Raw genomic sequence first — 24691 nt, 5'->3', positions numbered from 1 at the left:
TCCCAGGTGCCCCAATTCGAGTCTTTCTTATACTTTCCATTTCTCTCTTTGTCGTGCTCTACTTTCTTTTTTCTTTTTATATTTATAATTGTTATAACATTCTTGTCTACTAATTCTATCATCTCTGTAATTTCTGGGTCTTATTAGCTTTCTCTTCATTATGGATTATATTTGCTTTCTTGAATATTGGTAAAGTTTTGATTAGATGTAAAACATCATGGATTTTACATTACTGGAGTGCTAGGTTTTTTTGGTATTCCTTTAAATATTTTGGGGCCTTTTCTCTGGGATGCAATTAAGGTACAGTTCAATTCTTTCAAAGCTTACTTTTAAGCATTAAAATTTTTTTTTTTTTTTTACCATTTATTTATTATTGAGAGACAGAGACAGACCATGAGCAGGGGAGGGGCAGAGAGAGGGAGACACAGAATCCAAAGCAGGCTCCAGGCTTTGAGCTGTCAGCATAGAGCCCAATGCAGGGCTCGAACTCACAAACTGTGAGACCATGACCTGAGCTGAAGTCGAACGCTTAACTGACTGAGCCACCCAGGTGCCCCTACTTTTAAGCATTTTGGGGCAGGTTCAGAATAGCCTTTAATCAAAGACAGCACTGAGTCAGTATCTTTCTGAAGACTCATCTATTTGCCTATGTGGTAGGCGGTCTTTCCCCCTCCTGGTGATAGGACAGGAACTAGTCCCAGCCCTGTTCCACGTGAATTTAATTAGTCCATCAGCTCCTTTCTAAATTTTTTTTTTTTTTAATGTTTATTTATTTTTGAGACAGAGAGAGACAGAGCTGAACGGGGGAGGGTCAGAGAGAGAGGGAGACACAGAATCCGAAGCAGGCTCCAGGCTCTGAGCTGTCAGCACAGAGCCCGATGCGGGGCTCGAACCCACGAACCGTGAGATCATGACCTAGGCCGAAGTCGGACGCCCAACCGACCGAGCCACCCAGGCGCCCCTCCATCAGCTCCTTTCTAATGGCTCCTTCCCCAGCCTTGGAGTTTCATTATGCATGTGCTTCTGATCATTATTCAGCTGAAGACTCAAAACCTTCTGCTGATCTCCTCAAACTTCTCTGAAATTCTCTCCTGTCCTGTAGATTGCCCAGCAGATTCTTAACTTGATTCTTGAAATTTGAATTGTCCTACACTCGTGGAGATAGTCAGGCTCCATTTGGGTTTCCTTTCTCTTCATTGCAGCCAGGAAACTCCAGACAGTTAGCCAGGGTAGTCATAGGACTAATCTTGCCCATTGTTGGAGTTCTAAAAATTTGTTTCACATACATATTGTCTGGATTTTTTTGTTGAAGGTAGGAGAATACATGAGCTCGTGTTCTTTCATCATGGCTAGAAGGAAAAGCCTGCGAAGGTATTTAGAACTTCAGGAACTCTCAGTTTATTGCCTTATTTTAAAGCTGTCTTGTTTTTGTTTGTTTTTTGTTTTATTTTGAGACAGCACATGCAAGTGGGAGAGGGAATAGCAGAGAGAGAGAGAGAGAGAGAGAGAGAGAGAGAGGAGAGAGAAAATCCCAAGCAGGCTCCACGTTTTGGAGCCCCACGTTAGTGTGGCGCCTCATGCGGGGCTCGACCCCACAGACCATGAGATAATGACCTGAGCCAAAATCAAGAGTCAGACGCTCAACCGACTGAGCCATCCAGGCGCCTCTAGGCTGTCTTGTTTTATATAACTTACAACTTACACTTGATTGGTTATTTTTTTCTCCCACTGGAGTAGACAGATATGAGACAAAAGATGGTTTAAATTATGTCTTAAATCAGTCATGATCCCATCATCGTAGTTTGTTTCATAAATTGCTTCCTCTAGATAGATATTTTTAATCTTCAGTCTTTGATTTTATTTTGAATCTTACCTTTAGTTAACGTGATCTTCATACTTCATTTAATGGTTGCACAGTGACCTGTTACATTAATATTCCATAATGTATTCTTATTTTTGGCAATACAAATTTTGTTCTTTTACATTGTGCTGCAGTAATTCTCTTCATTTATCATCCATATTCTTTTTTTTTTTTGTCTTTTTAAAAAATATTTATTTTTGAGAGAGAGTGAGCGGGGGAGGGGCAAAGGGGGACTGAGTTAAAGTTCAGTTAGGTAAAGTTTTCAGTTTACTTTTTTAGGAATATTTTTATTCCATCAAACATTCACCTTTATTTTAATGGGAGATTGAAATAGCTATTAATGGAATGCTTATGTTTCCTTCTCTACTTATTAAATTTAGCCCATGTTATTTGCATGCTAATTATTTCATCAGTTTTGGAGGTACCATTTAGTGGAATTCCCTTGTCAGATAAATTTTTATGTTGGAATAACTTTAGGTTTACAGAAGTTGCAAAGATCATACAGAGGGTTCCCATATGCCCCCACCCAGTTTGTTTCTCCTGATGTTGACATCTTACATTTCTGTAGTAAGCTTATCAAAATTAAGAAACCAACATTAGTATAGCTAAACTCTAGACTTTATTCACATTTCGCTTTTTCACTGATTGCCTTTTTCTGTCCCCAAGATACCACTTGCATTTTGTTGTCATGTCTCCTCCGGTCTGTGACTATTCCTCATCCTTTGTTTTCATGACCTTGACAGTTTTAAGGAGTACTGCTCAAGTATTTTATAGAACATCCCTCAATTTGGATTTGTCTAAGGTTCTCATTATTAGACTGGGGTTACAGGTTTGGGGAAAGAATATCATAGAGGTGAAATGACCTTCTTATATCATCCTGTCAAGGAATTCACAATATTCATGTGATACCACTGATGGTATGAACTGTGATCTGCTGGATTTCTTCATTGTAAAGTTACCGTTTCTCCCTTAGCAAATTCTATTCTAGTCTTACTCCTCCAGCCTTAACCCCAACATGTCCATCCCTGTGCCCCACACTCCATTGCCCCATGTTCCCTCAGGCCTCTGCACCTTTGCACTTGCTTTGCTTATAATTCACGCTCTCTTTTCCCCCCTGGCTAGCTCTGGGGAGCCTTTTCTTTCACACCACCCACTGCTTTCATAATACCCTGTGCCTCTCAGTTCACCTGGATTTGCCGGTCATTCTCCTCCTCCTTGCCTTTAAAAAATAGTCAGCTGTACTCTTTCCACTGCTATTCTCATTCCCCTCCGTTTACTTACTTACACCCACGTTACCACTTTTCATCTCATTGCAGATTCAGTGCATGTTTTGCAGCTTTTATCTTTGTTAGTGTCTTCTATTTGGAACTCTTTCCTTCTTTGGTTTCTGAAACCCCACCCTCTCCGGGTTCTGGTATGTGGTTTAGCATGTAGCCTTGGAGTTGGACAACAAGAGTTCTCTTCTCATTCCGTTATTACTTATTACTTTCTCTCTTAAGCCAGTTACTCTTCCTCTGACTGCTCCTGAGTTCTATTCTCAGACCTCTTTTCTTAACATGATCTCTCCTCAGCAGTGCTACCCAGTTGGCTTCTGTTAACAATTCTGATATCTTATTCCCAACCTTGATCTCTCCTTAATGCTCTTAGAAGCAGAGAACCTTCACTTCCTCCATTTGAATCACCCACCGACATCCTTAGATCTTTAAAATCAGGAGTTGAAGACAGTCCTTGTCCTTCCCAATGCCCCATCTTTATTTTGTACTTCTCAAACCCAGCCCTAATGTGTGCCAGTCCTGTGTCAAGAATACAAATGGGGGCGGGGGAGAATTAATATGGAACCCCACGTACCATATAAATCAAATTAAGAAACCTTAAATATAATATATTCTATCCTTTTACCACACAGATTAACCTTATTAAAGACTGTAAGGTCAGCTTTAAATCACACATTTGTGGACTTCTTGGAGTTCGGTGCCAGCAGTTCCAGGAAAGCGGGCCTCCAGCATAGGCCTCTTCTCTTCCCAGCCCTAGGGCTATGCCCTGCCGTGAGCTTGAGCTTGTGTGTATGGACACCCAGCTTGACATGACAGACCAGGTGCAGTGCACACCCCGTAAACAGCTGCCCTTTGGCCACTCTGTGGTATTACACACTAGAGGAGCATTCTCTCAGCAGAGCTGCCTTGGAAGAGGCCTGCACAGCCTCAGAAGCAGATTCAGGCGATGGGGAATACTGGGGCTCTTGATGGGCACGTTCTCCAGACCCCATAAACACTTCTATGGAGAGGGACCTGGCTGGGTGAGGGCCGCAGTTCCCATAGATGTCCTGCTCGTTTTCCTTTCCACATGTTACAACCTCTTGCTTTTCTTGGTGCCCTTGCTCCTCTTTCAGAAGTCTGCTCATCCTTCAGGATATGGTTTCTATAGGTCTCTTCTTTTAATCTCCTAATATCCTTACTTGGACTTAATCCAAATCCAGCTTCTCTTTGGGTTTCAGAAGTGCTTTACTGTGGTAAAGGCATTATATGTTGTCTTTTCCTGTCTCCTTCCCTCACTAAATTATAAACTTCTTAGCTTCTTAAGGGCAGGATTGTTAAGTGTTTTCATCACCAGTCCTGACATAAAGTCTTACAGATGGGAAGTGCTTGACAAGTGCGGCTTGAGTCCACCACAGCTCTGGTGTCATTCTCATGTTGTTGTGGTAACCCTGTCAAAACAGGAAATGAAGTTAGTTTTAGCATGACTTGTTCATAATTGACTCATGCTGGTTCCCTTTTCTTCCCTAAGTGATCACAAAACCTCTGTTAAATAATCTCCAGAATTTTGTGGGCTTCTCCTTCCATGTTTACTGATCAAATATGTTTCTGGAATCTGTCTTTTCCCACCCACCCTGCCTCCGGAATTGACTACATATTCATTCAAAGAGCTTTGGTTCCTTTTTTTAGGAACTGTTCTCTTAAGAGCAATTGATCAGCAATATACTGCACATATTTAAAGTGTACAGTACATTGTACATCAATGAATCTGTCAACCAAGATAACATATACATCACCTCCAAAGTATCTAGTTTCCATTTGTGTAGTCCTTCTGGCCCACCAGCTCCCTCTCCTCCCCAGCCCTAAGCAACCCTATGATCTGGTTTCTATCCCATTTTAGTTTGCATTTTATATGAATGGAAGTACTTTTCTGATGGTCTGGCTTTATTCAGCATAATTGAGATTCCTCTGTGTTGTTTATATCAACTTCATTCCCTCTTATTGCTGAATACTAGGATTCTGTTTTGAGTATTGAGTGAGCTCCAGCCTTGAGCTCACCTCCAGCCTTGATTTACTCCCATTCCCCACGATTTATGGATGTCAGGATTCATCTGGAACTTGAGGCTAGATTTATGTAAGATGACTGGCTGTCAATAGCTTGAGTTCCTCAAGAGGAGGGTACTATTTATAGTCTTTGTATCCTGTTAGAATAGTCCTTGGTACATAGCAAATACCCAAGACTGAATATAAAACCCCCCTTTATTCGGGGGGTGGGGGGGAGTGAGAGAGAGAAATAATATACCAATTCCAATTTTTTTAAAGATTTTTTTAATTTTTTTTTTTTTTTAACGTTTATTTATTTTTGGGACAGAGAGAGACAGAGCATGAACGGGGGAGGGGCAGAGAGAGAGGGAGACACAGAATCAGAAGCAGGCTCCAGGCTCTGAGCCATCAGCCCAGAGCCCGACGCGGGGCTCGAACTCACGGGCCGTGAGATCGTGACCTGAGCTGAAGTCGGACGCTCAACCGACTGAGCCGCCCAGGCACCCCTTTAAAGATTTTTTTAATGTTTATTTTTAAGAGAGTGAGTGAGAGTGCAAGTGGGGGAGGGGCAGAGAGAGAGAGAGAGAGAGAGAGAGAGAGGACAGATAATCTGAAGCAGGCTCTGTGCTGACAGCAGTGAGCCCAATGCCCAGTGCGGGGCACAAACGCATGAATGATGAGAACCTGAGCTGAAGTTGGCCCGTTTGCTGCTTATGGACTGAGGCACCCAGGTGCCCCTACCCAATTCCGGTTTTAAAGATTATTCTGTTCTCTCAGGTGGGAACAAGGTTAAATAAAGATATTTTGCATTTCTTTCCATTAATTATTTTTCAAGTATTTTTATTAAATTTAATTTCAAGAATTTCAAAATAATTGTGCTTCCTCCTTTAAAGGGTAGGTATTCTAGTCAGTATTCCACTAGTATTTCTCCTGTATGTTTTTTCCCCCTAATCAAGAAGAACTTTTTTTTATATTTTGAAGAGGTTCACATGGCTCTTCAATCAAGATAATACATAAAGAGGTATACAGTGAAGGGTTTTGCTCTCCTATCTTGTCCCACTCTGGCTTGGCATTCTGACCCTGCACCATCCCTCCTTTACTTCCTGTGTATCCTTTCAGACTTCTTTATGCATACAGAAGCAAATGTTAATATATATCTTTTATTATTTACTAGAAAAAGATAGCATATTTTCCAGTGTTAGACCATGCTTTTTTCCCCCACTGAATAGATCTTGAAGCTCTTTCCACATCATTCCTTTTATCAGCTGCAAAGTATTTCACCGTATGGATAATTACTCCCCTATTGATGGGAGCTTTTTTTTTTTTTTTTTTTAATTATTTTTGAGAGAGAGAGCGTGAACGGGGGAGGGGCAGAGAGAGAGGGAGATACAGAATCCGAAGCAGGCTACAGGCTCTGAACTATCAGCACAGAGCCCGATGTGGGGCTCGAACTCACGAACCGTGAGATCATGACCTGAGTTGAAGTCGGATGCTCAACCGTCTGAGCCACCCAGGTGCCCCATTGATGGACGCTTTTTTAATTAAACTCTTTATCTTGAGATAATTATAGAATCATTTGTATTTGTCAGAAATAATACAGATATCTCAATTTCTCTCAGGGATACATCTTATATTGCAGTCATAAATTACAGTATAAATTATAGCATACAGCTGGAAGATTGGCATTGATACAGTCTATAGAGCTCATTTATATGTCACTGATTTTATATGCACTTATTTGTGTGTGTATGTTCTGTGCAATTTTATCACATATGTTTGTTCATGTAGTCACTGCCATTCTTTTTTGACATCTATTGAAATGTGTAATATTTTCGTTGTTAACATGCCTTGTTTTTCCCTTGAAATTTTTTTTATTGGGGCACCTGGGTGACTCAGTCTTAAGCATCCGACTTCAGCTCGGGTCATGATCTCACAGTTTGTGAGTTTGAGTCCCATGTTAGGCTCTGTGTTGACTGCTCAGAGCCTGGAGCCTGCTTCAGATTCTGTGTCTCCCTCTCTCTCTGCCCTTCCCCCACTCATGCTCTCTCTCAAAAATAAACAAACATTAAAAATTAAAAAAAATATTTTATTGAACTATAATTAACATACAATATTCTGTTTCATGTGTACAGTATAGTGAGTCAACATTTGTATACATTGCTGATTACCATGATAAGTCTAGTTACCATGTGTTACCATATAGAGTTAATACAATATCATTGGCTATATTCCCCATTATACATTATATCCCCATGACTTACTTATTTTAAAACTGGAACTTTGTATCTCTTGATCCCCATTACCCATTTCACCCCACCCCCAGCCCCTTCCTCTTGGGGAGTCACCACTCTGTACTCAGTATCTATGAATCTAGGTTTTGTTTTGCTGTGTTTTAGATTCCACTTACAAGTGAAATGAGTATATACACATACATAACATATAAATACACATATATCACCCATCTTCTTTATCCATTCATCAGTGGACGCTTAGGTTGTTTACTTATCTTCACTATTGGTAAATAATGCTGCAGTGAACAATGGAGTGCGTGTCTCTTTTCATATTAGTGTTTTTATTTTTTTTTGGATAGATACCTTGAGTGGAATTGCTGGATTGTGTGGTAGTTCTATGTTTGATTTTTTGAGGAACCTTTATATTGTTTTCCATAGTGGTTGTACCTTGTACCCTTTTAAAATTAAAAAAAATTAACTGTAATAAAAAACACAATGTAAAATTTAACATTTTAAGCATTTTTAAGCATAGAGTTCAGGAATGTTAAGTATATATTCCCATCATTGTGCAACAGATCTGTAGAGCGTTTTCATCTTTCAAAAAAAAACTCTGTACCCTTGAACACCTATCTTCTCATCTCCTCCCTTCCCTTGGTAACCACTATTCTAAATTTTGATTTTATGAATTTGACAACTTTAGATACTATATATGAGTGGAATCATATATAATACCTTGTGACTGGCTTATTTCAGTTAATATCCTCAAGATTCATCCATGTTGTAGCATGTGATAGAATTTCCTTTTTAAGGTTGAATAATATTCCAGTATATGTATACATCACATTTTCTCAATCCATTCACACATCAGTGGACATTTGTGTTGCTTCCAATTGTCTATTATGAATAATGCTGTAGTGAACATGGGTAAGCTAATATCTCTTTGAGATCCTATTTTGGTTCTTTTGGATATATACCCAGAAGTGGGATTGCTGGGTTATATGGTAATCTAGGTTTTTTTAGGAACTTTTTTTAGGAACTTCCATGCTGTTTTCCATAGTGACTATGCCATTTTACATTCCCAAGAGTGCACAGAAGTTCCAGTTTATGCATGTTCTCTCCAACACTTATTTTTTATTTTTATTTTTGGATATTGGCAATCATAATGGGTATTAGATGATATCTTGTTGCAGTTTTTATTTCAATTTCCTTAATAATTAGTGATGTTTAACAACTTCTTATATGCTTGTTGGCCATTTATGTATCTTGTTTGGAGAAATGTCTGGCTGACATGATGTCTTATTTTAGTGGGTTTTTTTTTAATTTTTTTTTTTTTTTAAAGTTTATTCACTTTTGAAAGACAGAGACAGAGCACAAGCAGGGGTGGGGCAGAGAGGGGGCGGGTACACAGAATCTGAAGCAGGCTTCAGGCTCTGAGCTGTCAGCACAGAGCCCGATGCGGGGCTCGAACCCACGAACTGTGAGATCATGACCTGAGCCGAAGTCAGACGCTTAACCAACTGAGCCACCCAGGTGCCCCTGTTTTTTTTTTAATTGAACCATTCTTAAATTCCTAAGGTTAAATTATGGCTTGGACATAATGGATTTTTAATGTAGTGTCAAATTACTCTTTTTTGTTGTTGATTTTCAAGCTTGTGCTTAGAAAATAGATTATTTTTTATTTTTTTTACATTTTATTTATTTTTGAGAAATAGAATGAGACAAAGCATGAGCGGGGGAGGGGCAGAGAGAGAACGAGACAGAATCTGAAGCAGGCTCCAGGCTCTGAGCAAGCAGTCAGCCCAGAGCCTGATGCGGGGCTTGAACCCACAAACTGTGAGATCATGACCTGAGCTGAAGTTGGATGCTCAACTGACTGAGCCACCCAGGTGCCCCAAAAGAGATTAGTTTTTAGTCTGAGTTTTACTTCTTTCTCATCATCATCAGTTTTTATTCTTAAAGATTGTTGACCTTATAGAGATGAGTTAGGAAGCTTTTCCTTTTCTTAACGTTGAACAATTTATTTAACTTTGAATTTTTGTTTTTGAGAACAGCAAGTTTATGAGTTCAAAGAAAAAAATACAATTAAGATCCTAAACTGCAACCATACATTGTTTACAGAGACACATTTAAGGCAAAAGCATTGTGTTAGTTGTGGGGGAAATGGAGATGAGCAAAGATTAAGTTCTTGGGTGGGGGAGGAAAAGAATTGGTAATGCCAAAGTGATTTTAAAGCAAAAACTAGTAAGAGATACCAAAAAGTCCATGGTAGAAGGTAAAGCAAAATAAAATATATAAAACAAAACTGAGAAATCTAAGGAGAAATGAGCAAATATAGAATTGTTATGGAAAAGGGGAGAATTATTTGTGATCAGTTCTGTGGCACCAAAAAGGAGCTAGAAAAGGACGCAACGCCATGGACAGGTCATACCTTATTTTCAAGTAAGAACCAGTGGGGAGGATCTCATGCCTTCTCACGTAGTAAAAGGGGTTATTTCATCATCTGGTGTCTAGTGTTGATACAGTTGGAGGGGCACATTGACCATAAGCACTCTCCCTGGCAATCTTGTGCTTGAAAGCAAATTTATGGCTGTGTTTACCCTGTTTAAGTAAAACTAGAAATTTATAATGTTGAATTTAAACCAGTGTTTTATAACTGTTTTACACCTGTGTTCTCTTCTGTTGGACTCATGTTCTTGGTTTTAATTACCCAAAAAGAGTTTTAAGTTCTGAAAATACTCTCAGTATTGAATAAGCTTGTTTGAATGACGTATCCTTCTGCCTGCTGAACTGAAAATCAGTGGTTTAGGCCTTCATGCAGCAAACCAAAGCAAAATAAGATTTGAGTAGTGATTCTTTTATTTAAGAAAATATATTTCCAGGCATCTGGCTGGCTCAGTCAGTAGAGCATGCAACTCTTGAACTTAGGGTTGTGGGTTCAAGCCTCCATGTTGCGTGCAGAGATTACTTTAAAATAAAATCTTTGAGAGGCCCCTGGGTTGCTCGGTCATTTGAGCACCCAACTCCTGATTTCAGCTCAGGTCATGATCCCAGAGTCCTGGGATTGAGCCCCATGCTGGGAACCTCACTGAGCATGGAATCTGCTAAGATTTATTCATTCATTCCCTCTCTCTGTCTCCCCCCACCCCTTCCCCTACTCCCACTCGCCTTCATGGCCATGCATGCATGTGCGCTCTCTCAAAATACGAAATAAAATAAGGGGCACCTGGGTGACTCAGTCAGTTAAGTGTCCAGTTCTTGATTTTGGCTCAGGTCATGATCTCACAGTTTGTAGGTTTGAGCCCTATGTCAGGCTTTGTGCTGACAGTGTGGAGCCTGCTTGGGATTCTCTCTCTCTGACTCTCTCTACCCCTCACCTGCTTGTGCTTGCTCTTTCTGTCAAAAATAAATAAACATTTGAAAAAATAAACTCCTTGGGGAAAAAAGGAAATACATTTCATTTCAAAGTATTGGGGGCACCAGAGAATAATATACATATATTGTCAAAAATTATTTTTCAAGGTTTCTTTGTTTGCTTATTTATTTATTTGAGAGAGAAAGTAGGGGAGGGGGAGAGAGAGAATCCCAAGCAGGCTCCATGCTGTCAGCACAGAGCCCAATGTGGGGCTTGAACCCATGAACCATGAGATCGTGACCTGAGCCAAAATCAAGAGTCAGATGCTTAACTTACTGAGCCACTCAGGAACCCCTTAAATTTAAAAAAACAATTTTTTTAATGTTTGTTTATTTTTGAGAGAGAGAGAGTGTGTAAGTGGGGGAAGGGCAGAGAGAGAGGGAGACACAGAATCTAAAGGAGGCTCCAGGCTCTGAGCTGTCAGCATAGAGCCCAACGCAGGGCTCAAACTCACGAACTGTGAGATCACAACCTGAGCTGAAGTCGGAGGCTTAACTGACTGAGCCACCCAGGTGCCCCCTCCTTAATTTTTTTTTAAGTTTATTTATCTATTCTGTGAGAGAGAGAGAGAGAATGAGCCGGGGAGGGATAGAGAGAGAAGGAGAGAGAGAATCCCAAGCAGGCTCCACACTAACAGTGCATAGCCTGATGTGGGGCTCCAACCCGCAAACCATGAGACCATGACCCAAACTGAGATCAAGAGCTGGACACTTAACCAACTGAGCCACCCAGGTGCCCATATATATATATATATATTTTTTTTTTAACATAATTTATGTATTTTGAGAGAAAGAAAAAGTGTGAGTGGGGGAAGGGCAGAGATAGAGTGGGGGGAGAGAAACTCCCAAGCAGGCTCCACACCATCAGCAGAGCCCAGTGCATGACTTGAACCCATGAACCACAGGATCATGACCTGAGCCGAAGTCAGACACTTAACCAACTGAGCCACCCAGGCACCCCAGAGTCCATTATTAATGGTAATGTGGGAGAATTGAAGTTGAGTAAAATAAGGGGCCTCCTACAGCATAGTTTTGTGCTGGAGTCATACAAATGCATTAGTAATTCTCAGAATAAGTAGACTGACAAATACCATTATAGGAGCACAAACTTGAGAATAAACCCATTTAACTATTTTAGATTTGTAGCATTTACTTGAAGAAACAAAAAGCAATGTCTTATTGCCTGCTAGTGTTACTTCATTGCTTCAGTCAGCGGACCAGATTTATTTATTTATTTATTTATTTATTTATTATGTTTTTAATTTATTTTGTGAGAGAGAGCATGTGTGAGCAGGGGAGGGACAAAGAGAGTGAGACAGAAACCCAAGCAGGCTCTGTGCTGTCAGCTCAAAGCTCAACATAAGACACCAGCTCACAGATCGTGAGATCATGACCTGAGCCAAAACTGAGAGTCAGACACTTAACTGACTGAGCCATCTAGGTGCCCCCAGATATTGATATTTATTAAAATGAAAAGCTCTTATATAAAAGATTAAATAGATTATTGATCACAAGATAGTAACACTCAAGATTAAAAATCATCATAAAATTGAAAGCATAATTATTACTGCTTCTACTTGGAATTCTATTTAGAGTCAGACCTTGAGGTCAGCTTGGAAAGAACTGAAAGCCCTGTGTAGCAGCTGTGGAACTCTTTTTTTTTTTTTTTTTTTAAGTTTATTTATTTTTTAGTAATCTCTACACCTAACGTAGGGCTTGAACTAATGACCCCGAGATCAAGAGTCACACACTCTTCCGACTGAGCTAGCCAGACTCCCCTGGAACTCTTTTGAAAAATACTTTATAGGTTTTGTTATAAGGTTACCCAAATATTTTGGTTAAATTTCTTTAAAAAAAAAAAAGACAGAAAAAGAAAAAAAGCAAGCCACTGTGGAAAACAGTATGGAGGTTCCTCAAAAAATGAAAAATAGAATTACCATGTGATCCAGTAATTCCACTACTGGGTATTTAACCAAAGAATATGAAAACACTAATTTGAAAAAATACATGCACCCCTATGTTTATTGCAGCATTATTTACAATAGCCAACATATGGAAGCAACCCAAGTGTCCATCAATAGTAGATGAATGGATGAAGATGTGGAATGGAATTCCACAATGGAATATTACTCAAGTAGCCATAAAAAAGAATGAAATCTTGCCATTTGCAACAACATGGATGGATCTAGAGGGTATGCCACTAAGTGAAATAAGCCAGAGAAGACAAATACCATGATTTCATTCATAGGTGGAATTTAAGAAACAAAACAAATGAACAAAGAAAGAAGAGACCAGCAAAAAAATAGAGCTCTTCCCCCCCACCCCCAGACTCTGTTTAAACATAGAGAAAAAACTGGTGGTACCAGAGGGGAGGTGGATGGGGCGATGGGTGAAGGGGCACTTACTATGATGGGCACACAGTAGTAATATATAGAATTGTTGAACTAGTCTATTGTACACCTGAAACTAATATAACTATGCTAATTTTACTGGAATTTTTTTTTTAAAGGAAAGCCTAGGATGAGGCCCAGGAACTAGCGTTTTTAACAAGAATGTAAGGTGTTCCTGATGCAGGGATCTGGGAACCACAATTTGAGCAGCGCTTTAGTTGAGCTATCAGGCTCAACTATTGATGGCAACCTATCAGTGCAGCATTGTACCCAGGTAGAGAAATACAAAGAGAACTGACCTGAGAAAGGATGTAAGCCTAAGATACTTTGGAAAAAGTGGGCCTAGGGAGATTAATCTTTTGCATAAATGAGTTATCCTCTGTATATAAATTATGGGGATCTAACCTGGACAATATATATAAAAACACTGTTGTCCTCCACTTTTAAAGGTATTGTGGGGGCGCCTGGGTGGCTCAGTCGGTTGAGTGTCTGACTTTGGCTCGGGTCTGATCTCACCGTTTGTGAGTTTGAGCCCTGAGTCAGGCTCTGTGCTGACAGCTCAGAGCCTGGAGCCTGCTTCAGACTCTGTGTCTCCCCCTCTCTGACCCTTCCCCACTCTCACTCTGTGTGTGTGTGTGTGTGTGTGTGTGTGTGTGTGTGTGTGTGTCTCAAAAATAAATAAACGTTAAAAAAAATTTTTTTTAAAAAGGTATTGTGAAGACAAAATGTAGTTAAGTATATGAAGAGCTTTGAAGGGCAAAGGTTGTTTTGTAATTAAGATGTTATAATAAATTTTAAAATTATGTAGTATTGTTAATACTATATTTAAAATGTGATTTCCCCCCTCAATGGCTTTTGTGTTTTATGGTTAAATACCATTTTAATACACATAGAATCATCATTTTTCTTCAATAAGAATAATTTGCTTATCATTTATATGAAGGTCAGTCCTGAAACTGTATAAGCCTACACAAATTGATTACTTGAAACAGTTCCCTTAAAAAAAAGAAAGAACGGTCCTGTCATTTTGCAAGTAAGACAAGTAGATGCAAGCAATCAAGGCATCCTCTTGGGTCCATTTCTGTTTGGGATAAAGATGTGTTTGATGGTCATTTGGATGTTTCTGCTGAGTCAGAGGAATGTGATGCAACAATAGGAAGTTGTTTTGGAGGACAAATGATTACTCTCACCAGAATGCAATTGCTGTTAAAATCAGAGGGAAGATGTTTTGTGTGTGCATGTGTGGCATAAACCCATGTGCCTGGGCTTATGACTGTGGGCATCTACACATTTGCCAGGGCTGGGCCCTCTAATAAGTTTGAGATCGAATATGTGCTATATTGTGCCAGCTGCATCCTTCCTAACTTGAGTCTTTTTTTTGTGGATAATATACATAACAACTTCATATGTATGAAATAAGTATTTACCCTGTGTGCTAATATTTAATATTTACCAATTTTCATTCTTTCTGCCAAGATGTTTTGAGAACTATTTTAAATGCCATCTCTCCCCCCATTTTTTTTTTTTTTTTTTAGCTCTGCTTATGATAATGTCAACAAAGTTCGAGTAGCTATCAAGAAAATCAGTCCTTTTGAGCACCAGACCTACTGCCAGAGAACCCTGAGGGAGATAAAAATCTTACTGCGCTTCAGACATGAGAACATCATTGGAATCAATGATATTATTAGAGCGCCAACCATCGAGCAAATGAAAGATGTGTATCCTTTTCAGGCAACTGACTCCACTGATTAGTCACCTTGTTGAGTAAAGTTAACTTGAAATGCCTGGACTTGTCAGAGTAAAGGAAAAGTATATATAAAGCACATTAAAGGGGAAATTATAATCTGCTTGCTATTTAATATAAAATTTGTGTAATTTTTATCTTTGATTCATTTTATCAGTTGTAACTATTTTTAGAGTCTTTTGGCAAATCAAATATTTTTTCTGTTTCAGCAAAAACTTTGTTTAAGTGCAGTTATGGAGAATCTTAACACCATTTTAGTCATTTTTTTTTTTTTCCATTCAAGGTATGGTTTGTTATGGTAACAAGAAATGAACAGTAGACTAAGAAAGTGGGTGCCCTGGATATCACCTGCTCAAATCTAGACTGTTCTGATCTTAGATAATGTCATTCACCTCCAAGTCTGTTTTCTCATCTTTAGAATTAAGGTACCTTAGCCTTCATGATCTTTAAAGCTGACTCAGCTCTGAATTTATGTTATTAATTATGACCAACATTTAGAAATCTGGACTAAACAGGTCCAGAGGATGATACTGCCTGGGTAAAGACTGTATTTGAAAAATAGAAGTGTTAAGTATACCGAAGAGGGTCTGCCAAAAAAGAGTTACTGTTCAGGCTAGTATAGCATTCCTGCCAGTTTTTCCAATTTGCATTGTGCACACACCCCCACCCCCACCCCACCTCACCTCTACCTTTTCATTTTTAAACTGTTCTATTATCAAGTTGTGGTGCTATTTTAAGTGAAATGCCTCCTGCTGCTACCACCTGTTGTCCTGCTTTAAGGGCTTTGCTTGGAAAATCAAGTCTCTTTCAAGATGACAAGTTTTCAAATCCTGTTTTCTTTGAATCCCATGAATCTGTAGGGGACATACAATAATATGTACAGTACTTACACAAATGAATATGAGAAATGCAAAAACACTGCTAATGAAATAATAATATGGTGAAGTTAAAAGCCAAAGGGTTCTATAATTTCTGTAAGAAAGATGTCAGCCATAGATAACATTCTAGATGGCTTGGATACATGGATAGTCAAGAAAGCAAAAGGAGCAAAACCAGCATGAGCCCCTTAGCATGACTTCCCAATACTCTCTTGTGTTTAGGATCTTAATGTTAATTGAAGAGTCAGGCACACAGAGGACTGAATTTAGTAGCAGTGTGTTCTAGGTCTGTATTTCCAAAGATTTTATGGTTGATTCTTAAGGAGAAGGAGGGGGGACAAGAAGGTAAAAGAACATTATAAAGAGTATTACAGATCATTGCTGGGCCAAAGAGAGGAGGGAGTGTATGATGCCTGCTGGCCACCTTCCTCTCCTAACCCTTTCCAGTAATCCTTGGAGAGGGTTTGTTGATGGTAGACACCTTGCAGTACTAGGAGACTGATACATCTCGATTGGCCAGTATTTCCATAACAGACTGTCTCAGCTCAGTCTAGGCCCATTGTTGGGCACATCAGGCAGATATTAATGCCTGTTGTGTCACAGGACCTAAGAAAGAGTTAACTACTTTAGATTCCATCCATAGAGGTATACCAAGTTTTCATCAGATTCTCCTATCCCTTGTAAGGCCTCATGATATAATGACCATTTGGGGAGAGGGTTCATTTTGTTTTCAGTGTTTTGCTACATGTAACCAGATATTGGTGTGTTACCTTAACCTGTCTAAACAGATATATCGTACAGGACCTCATGGAAACAGATCTCTACAAGCTCTTGAAGACACAACACCTCAGCAACGACCATATCTGCTATTTTCTTTACCAGATCCTCAGAGGGTTAAAATATATCCATTCAGCTAATGTACTGCACCGTGACCTCAAACCTTCCAACCTGCTGCTCAACACCACCTGTGATCTCAAGGTCAGCTAGGTTATTTACTCTTCGGGTGATATATGTTGGAAAAACTCTTTCACCGGGGCATATTTATGTTGTCATTCGTACTTAAAATCATACCAGAAATTAAATGAAAACATTTTTATAGCTTAAAAGCAAAAAAAATAATGCAAATAAAGAGTGCTGGTCCTCTTCTTCATTCCATTGTTCCACTGTTCCAGTGTTCCAGAGGTAACCACTATAACACATTGGTGTGTTTTCTTCCAAAGTTTTTGCTGTGCTCTTACATGTATGTGTATGTTTATGCTTACATATATAAAAGCAGGATCATGTGCATTATGTGTAAGTTTAAAAATCATCCATTTCATTGGTAATCTTTTTATTCAGTAAGTTATATACAAAGAATGCTCAGAAAGGGATGTCTGGGTGGCTCAGTCGTTAAGCATCTGACTTCAACTCAGGTCATGCTCTCATGTTTCACAAGTTTGAGTCCCTCATTGGATGAGCTCAAGCCTTGCTTCTGGTGAACATGAGCCCTGCTTTGGGTAAAACATTAGCCCCACTTCGGGTGAGCCCCACCTCCCTCCCTTCCTCCCCCTCTCTCTCTTTCTCTCTATCCCTCACTCACTTGCATCTTCTCTCAAAACAAAACAAAACAGAAACAACAGAAAAAACCCCACACTCAAAAAACAGCACCAAACTTAACCTTAATAACTTTAATACCTAAATAAGGTATTCCCAACAAATAGGGAAGCCCTAGATCCTTACAGTCCTCAGAATTCTCTTAAAAATGGGCAGCATTTGTGTACATATATTTCTATTTTAATAGTAGAACTAATAAATAAGGAGGGAAATCTACAGATGCATTAGATATGATAAAAAGGCATGTGAATTCAAGAAGACCTAGATAAATGGAAGGATATGCCATGTTTATGGATTGATTGCAAGACTTAATCTTGTTTAGATGGCAGTGCTTCCCAAATTGGTCTACATAGGGTGACTGTGTCAAAGCTCCAGGTGGCTTTTTTGCAGAAATGGGCAGGATGGTCCTGAAATGTGTATAGAAGTTTGAGAGACCCAAAATAGCCAAAATAATCTTAATGAAAGAGCAAAGTTGGAGAGGTCACATTTCTTGCTTTCAAAACTTACTACAAAGCTTTTGTATTCAAGACCCTGTGATATTTGGCATAAGAATGGGCATTATAGATCAATGGAATAAGATTAAGAGTTAATAAATAAACCCATATGTTTGTGATGGTTTTTGGTGAGAGTGCCAAGATCATTTTTTTTCAAAAAAACGGTACTGGGACAATTGGATATATACTCCTACCATGTACAAAAACTAACACAAAACAGATCAAAGACCTAAATTTAAGAGCTAAACTGGAATAGGCTTGGAAAACATAGGAGTGAGTTTTCACAGTCTTGCATTAGGCAAATCCTATTAGACATGACACCAAAAGCAAAGGCAACAAAAGGGGGAAAATTAGATTTCACCTAGATTAGGAACCTGTTTTACAAAGTAAACCATCAGGAGGGGCACCTGGATGCCTCAGTCGGTTAAACATCCGACTTTGACTCAGGTCAAGGTGTCACAGTTCTTGAGTTTGAGCCCTGTGTTGGGCTCTGTGCTGACAGCTCAAATCCCGGAGCGTGCTTTGGATTCTATGTCTCCCTCTCTGCCCCTTCCCACCTCTCAAAAATAAATAAACGTTAAATAAATAAATAATAAAATTTTATTTAAAAAAAAAATTTTTTTTACATTTATTTATTTTTGAGAAACAGAGTGAAACAAAGCATGAGTGGGGGAGGGGCAGAGAGAGAAGGAGACACAGAATCCGAAGCAGGCTCCAGGCTCTGAGCAAGCGGTCAGCACAGAGCCTGATGCGGGGCTCAAACCCGCAAACTGAGATCATGACCTGAGCTGAAGTCGGACGCTCAACCACCTGAGCCACCTAGGCACCCCAGTAAATAATATAATTTTTAAAAAGTAAACCACTAAGAAAATGAAAAGACAACCCACAAAATGAGAGAAAATATTTGTAAATCATGTGTCTGATAAGACACTTTTATCTATAATATATGAAAAGCTCTTACAACTCAACAATAAAAGATAAATAGCCCAGTTTAATATAGGGCAAAGGATTTGAATAGACATTTCTCTAAAGAAGTTGTACATATGGCCAATAAGTACATGAAAAGATGCTTGGAATCCTGAGTCAGTAGGGAAATGCAAGTCAAAACCACAATGAGATAACCATTTATGCACACTAGGATGGCTGTAATCAAAAAGTCAGATGGTAAGTGTTGGTGAGGATTCCACTTGTAGGTGTATACCTAAGTAAAATGAAAATGTGTCCACCCAAAAAGCATACAAATATTTAAAGTGGCATAATAGTCCAAAAGTGGAAATAATTTGAATGTCCATATGATGATGAATAAATAAAATGTGATAGATTCAGGGGGACCTGGGTGACTTGGCTGGTCAAACCTCCAGCCCTTGATTTTGGTTCAGGTCATGTCCCTGTTTGTGAGATTGAGCCCCAAGTCAGGCTTCACACTGACAGCCTGGGGCCTACTTAGGATTCTCTCTCCCCTGCTCTCTCTTTCTCTCTCAAAAAAAGTTTTTAAAAAATGTGGTAGATCCATACAATGGAATAAAAAGGAATAGAGTGCTGATACATGCTACAATGTGGATGAATCTTGGAAAATTGTTATGTAAATGAAAGAAGCCAGTCATAAAAGGCCACATACTGTTTGGTTCTATTTATGTGAAGTGTCTAGAATAGACAAATATACAGCAACAGGAAGTGGATTAGTGGTTGCCTAGGGCTGGTGGGATTGGGGAGGAATAGGCAGACTAATGTGTACAAGATTTCTTCTTGTGGTTACAGAAATGTTCTAAAATTGATTGGTGGTAACAGTTGTGTAACCCTGTGATTTTAACACCAAAAACTTTTTTTTTTTTAATTATTTTTTTTTTAACGTTTATTTATTTTTGAGACAGAGACAGAGCATGAACAGGGGAGGGGCAGAGAGAGAGGGAGACACAGAATCTGAAACAGGCTCCAGGCTCTGAGTGGTCAGCACAGAGCCCGACGCGGGGCTTGAACTCACGGGCCGCGAGATCACGACCTGAGCCGAAGTCGGACGCTTAACCGACCAAGCCACCCAGGCGCCCCAAAAACTATTGAATTGTATGCCTTAAGTTATGGGTGAATCATATGGTATGTGAATTATATCTCAATAAAGCTGTTTAAAAAGTGCATTTAGATGTAGAGCAATGATCATTTCTTGTACTTCAGTTTAATAGACATTCCTGTGAGAAGCCCTTAAGTTGTAACTAGCAAGGGAGAGGGGGGAATGTCTGTTTTTGCAATCTCAGACCTGATAGGTGAGAAGTCTGATAAACAATAGATGATTGTAATAATATCTGCTGTAACTGAGATACTGAAAAGAATAGTATACAGATACAAAGGAGAGAGGTGGGTTCTGTCTGGGGCTTTGAGAGGTATCTGGAAGAAGGTGGCATCCATGCTGGCCTTCCAAAGATGAGCAGGCTTTCAGTAAGGTAGTGGCTATCTTCAGTATAGGGTATCGTAGAAAGTCATTGGATGCTAGCTGGTGATATTGGTTGGAAGTAGATCATGGAGAACCTTCTGGAACTGTCTGAAAAAGGGCAGTGGATTCTGTTACTAGGTGGTCAGATAGCTTATTTGCTATCATTGAGTGTTTAAAACAGGGTGCCCAACATTCTGTGAGATGTGGTAGAGGGTAGCTTCCTACATTAGATACAGTTGGGTTAGACTCTGTCATCTCTTGGGATCCTACAGTTAGATTAATATACTTCTTACATGGGGTGTAACCAGATCCTTTCCATGGATCTATGTATGTAACTAAAAGCCAGGTGGGCACAAAAGGAATGAAACTGCTTGTAGGAATGGCCACACTTCGTTGGCTCTTAGTGATTTTCTTGAAAAATAGTATTTTTATGTCTCTTCTTACTTTTCTTTTTTTCTTTCTATTTCTTACCATCACAACTCTGTTATGACAGATTATTTTTGTTTTGGGAGAAACATTCTCCAGTATTTTCAGTATATAATATTTCTGGGAAAAAAAGTTAAGACAGAAACAAACAGAATCAGACTACTTTGTTGTCTATTCATTGTTTGTGGGCTTGTCTTTACCTAGGGCCATTTTATTCTCTGCTCACCAAAATTTACACCCACATTAATATATCTGTGTTGTTGACCGTCTGCACAACCCAAGTATTGTTTTCAAAACCCAGTGTAACACAGAGACTCAGAAATACAATAGGATAATTAAGGTATTTACAGCAGTACAGTTCACCCACATTTTGAAATGTTCATATGGGGTTTGATTCATTCACATAGGTATAAATATTCAGGAGAGAATCTCATTTGTAAAGATGAGTACGATATGTCCTCCGTTTTGTCCTGTTGAACATGTCCAAAGGGCAGGGTAGGGCACAGTGGCAGTTCAGGTGCATACATGAGGGTTGAAAGAGCACAAGTGGGGAAGAGGGTCTTTTCTGCTTGAGTTCTGAAATCACTGTATATCCATCACATCCTCAGTACCTTCCAGTAATCATGTTGCCTATACCACAAGCTCCTGTGCTTAGAAAGTTTGTAACCTGTGATCTTTTTTTAAAATTTTTTTTTTAATTTTTTTAATGTTTTATTTATTTTTGAGACAGAGAGAGACAGAACGAGAGCAGGGGAGGGGCAGAGAGAGAGGGAGACACAGAATCCGAAGCAGGCTCCAGGCTCCAAGCTGCCAGCACAGAGCCGGACGCAGGGCTCAAACCCACGGACTGTGAGATCATGACCTGAGCCGAAGCTGGACGCTTAACCGACTGAGCCACCCAGGCGCCCCTGTAACCTGTGATCTTACTCATCTCTTGTTATTTAGGGTTTTCTGAAATTTCAAGTGGACAGTTATATATGTCATTTCTTCCTTTTTCCATTGGCTTCTCTGTTACTAAAGTATTCTCTACTCTTGAGCCCTCAGGATATCAGCTATTATCAATATCTTAGACCTTTAACTTTTGACTCCTACCAGTCAAGGGCAACAGCAGTTAAGACTTCTTTTTCTGCTTCCATAAACATACTTTACACTTGTTATCTAAAACCTTGAGACAAGAAGATGTTGACCTCTTAGAACCCTTCTGGAAGCCTCTCTTATAGACTCCCTCTTTATTTCTCAGGGCCACAGAAACACAAGGGTCATAGATCCTGTTTGGAGATTCTGCTAACATATTTCTAATGGAATTTCCAGGGGTATGAGGTCTCTAGCAGTCTCTGTCCTTGATGTTTGCTAGACTGAGCCCACAGAAATCCTAGTTAAGAGTCCCAGGATCACAGTGTTTGTGGTTCTGGGTATGCTTCGGAAAGAGGACTCTGGAACATATGAAATGAAATCTATCCTTGGGGCTTCCTTTGCTTAATGAAAATCTCTGTTTAAACAGCCCAAAAAGTAGCCAGGTAGTAGGAGTGCTATAGGTCATTTTGTTTCTTGTACCGTATCCTACTGGTCTATATCTTCCTTTGTATGGAATTACAAAAAAATTTTTTTAATAGCCTTGGTAATTTTTTGGTTAATGCCATGTAAATTTGGCTAGTCTTCAGTGTTGTGGCATTAACTTTTTTTTTTTTTTTTTTATCGTATGAACATTTCATAGATGACCGTGAATGTAGTTGTGGCATCTTTTAGAGCTCTAAACCCCACATCTCTCTCTTTATTTTTTAAATTGTAACCAGTAATTTTTTGAGAGCCTGCTGGTTCTATGCCCTGTGCTAGGTGTGGGGGATGCAAATAATACAACAAAATTACCCTTAACACCAACTCACTAATCTGAAAATTTGTAACTAAAGTAAAGGGATTAAACATTTTTCCTGTCTTTCCACTGGGATTTGTGCATCAGGGTACACAGTTCCAGTTGAGAATGCCAGATAATAAATGCAGAAGAAATAATAAAGTCAGAAAAGTCCCCATTTTGCAACTTGCAATGAAATAATTGGTTTGTGCAATATAACCCATGGCTTATATGCTCACCTTGCTCAGACTCTGAACACCCTGGGCAGACTGCTGCTGCCTCCCCGCATGAACACCCTCTTCACCTCACACACAGACCATGTCCTGATCTGGGGCTCCCTTTTAACTCTACTTGGATCCTACCTACCCCACTGGGCTGCTAAGGTTCTCCCAACACCACAGAGACCCTTAATGTCACATGACCCCCCACCAAAAAAAAAAAAGTTTAGGACTGGATTTCCTCGAGGAAGATGAGGAAGAACAACTGCACCTTTAGTTTTAATTCTAAGAAAATAAATGTATTGCATATTGCAGCATTCAGCATGATAGGCTTATTTTGTCTTTCCTAGTAAAGGAATGCTTGTAATTCCAGTTTTTAATTATCCCTCTTTTAGGGGTGGGGAGAGAATATGAGTGGGGAGGGGAAAAGGGAGAGAGAGAATCTTAAGCAGGCTTGATGCCCAGCATGGAGCCCAACACAGGGCTGTATCTCAGAACCATGCATGACCTGAGCCAAAATCAAGAATCAGTCACTTAATTGAGCCACCCAGGCAACCCTTCCCTTCCTTAATATTGCCACTTTGAATGGTGTAATTTTACTAACATTAATTATTTAACGTAAGATTTAACGCTGGTAACTGAACCTTGATTTTTTTATTAAAAATTTTTAATGTTTGTTTATTTTTGAGAGAGAGGGCAGGGGAGGGGCAGAGAGATGGAGACAGAGAATCGGAAGCAGGCTTTGTGCTGACAGTGGAGAACCCGATGCAGGGCTCAAACCCATGAACAGTAAGATCATTGTGACCTGAGCTGAAGTTGGATGCTTAGCCAACAGAGTCACCTGGGCACCCCTTGATTTTTATTTTTTAAGAGATTATCAGTAATTCAGATATTGTTAAAAAAAAAAAAAAAAAAGTCACTCCTAGAGTATCTGTCAATCCATCCCAGTTGTGCTTCCTATAAACATTTAAGGCATTTATTGACCAAATGTCGAGAGTCCTCCATTAACAATTAAGTCAACAAGTAAGTTAAGTGTTGCCTTTCTCTAGGGACTTAATTCTGTTTTAGCTGGAGAGATGGGCGTATGCAAAGCTAACTATCATAGACTTTATGATGTATTTTAATATACCTCTAACAGTATTAGAGGAGTTCAGAAGAGTGAGCAGTCAGCTCTTGGGCGGGTTTGGTGTTGATTTTTGGGAAACTTCTCAGAAGAGCTTTCAAGCTGAGGGTTTAGGGTAAAGGAATGGCATGGATAGGGCACTCAGGAGAGGTCATTGCATAGTCAGGTCATAGAAGCAGGTGTAGTCTGGAGTCTATAGGAGCAGGTGTGGGCAGGAGAATATGGTGAGAGAGATGAGATCAGGAAGGTAGTTTGGTGGCAGCATATGAATGGTCTTAAAAGTCACACTTAAAGAATTTGGGTTTCGTTCAATAGACAGAAGGGATTGGTTCAAGATTTTTGAGCCAGAAAGGTGACTTATATTTTAGAAACAACATTTAGGCAGGAATTTAGAGGATGAATTAGCTTACAGGTGGGTAAAGTCTAGTTTCCCTAATTTCCAGACAAATTAAACTGAATCTCAACTAAGGCTATGGCAGTCGAGATGTAGAAGCAGCCAATTCGAGAGCCACTTTATGAGGTTTCAGGTTCAGTTGCCATTTCACATTTGCCCAGCTAGATTCTTTACAGTGTTGCTCTGGCTTTCCCCAGGTCTTTCCATGGTTAGCATCTCTTTGGTGTCCCAGTATCGCTTCAACAGGGCCTCCTTAAAGGGTGCCTATCCCATCACAAGCACTGTGTCCACTACCACTCTGTTAGCTGTTTTTGCTTTGTAACAAATAACCTAGAGAAAGTGGTCTAAAACAATAATC

The 24691-nt window shown here is 39.5% G+C and overlaps 1 protein-coding gene across 2 annotated transcripts in view; it reads left to right on the top strand.

Moving 5' to 3' along the window:
* Window positions 1-24691, top strand: part of MAPK1 (mitogen-activated protein kinase 1) — a 106196-nt gene that overhangs the window by 49889 nt on the left and 31616 nt on the right. For both annotated transcript variants that reach the window (XM_060613099.3, XM_060613100.3), the window contains exons 2-3: window positions 14725-14907; window positions 16600-16789. In XM_060613099.3, coding sequence (XP_060469082.1) covers window positions 14725-14907; window positions 16600-16789 — 373 coding nt within the window. The remainder of the gene's footprint in view (window positions 1-14724; window positions 14908-16599; window positions 16790-24691) is intronic.

This window comes from Panthera onca, chromosome D3, assembly GCF_046562875.1.
Source record: "Panthera onca isolate mPanOnc1 chromosome D3, mPanOnc1 haplotype 2, whole genome shotgun sequence".
In the NCBI taxonomy this organism is placed as follows: domain Eukaryota; kingdom Metazoa; phylum Chordata; class Mammalia; order Carnivora; family Felidae; genus Panthera; species Panthera onca.
The sequence above is the reverse complement of the archived record's forward strand: the minus strand, read 5'-3'. Positions and strand labels throughout refer to the sequence as shown.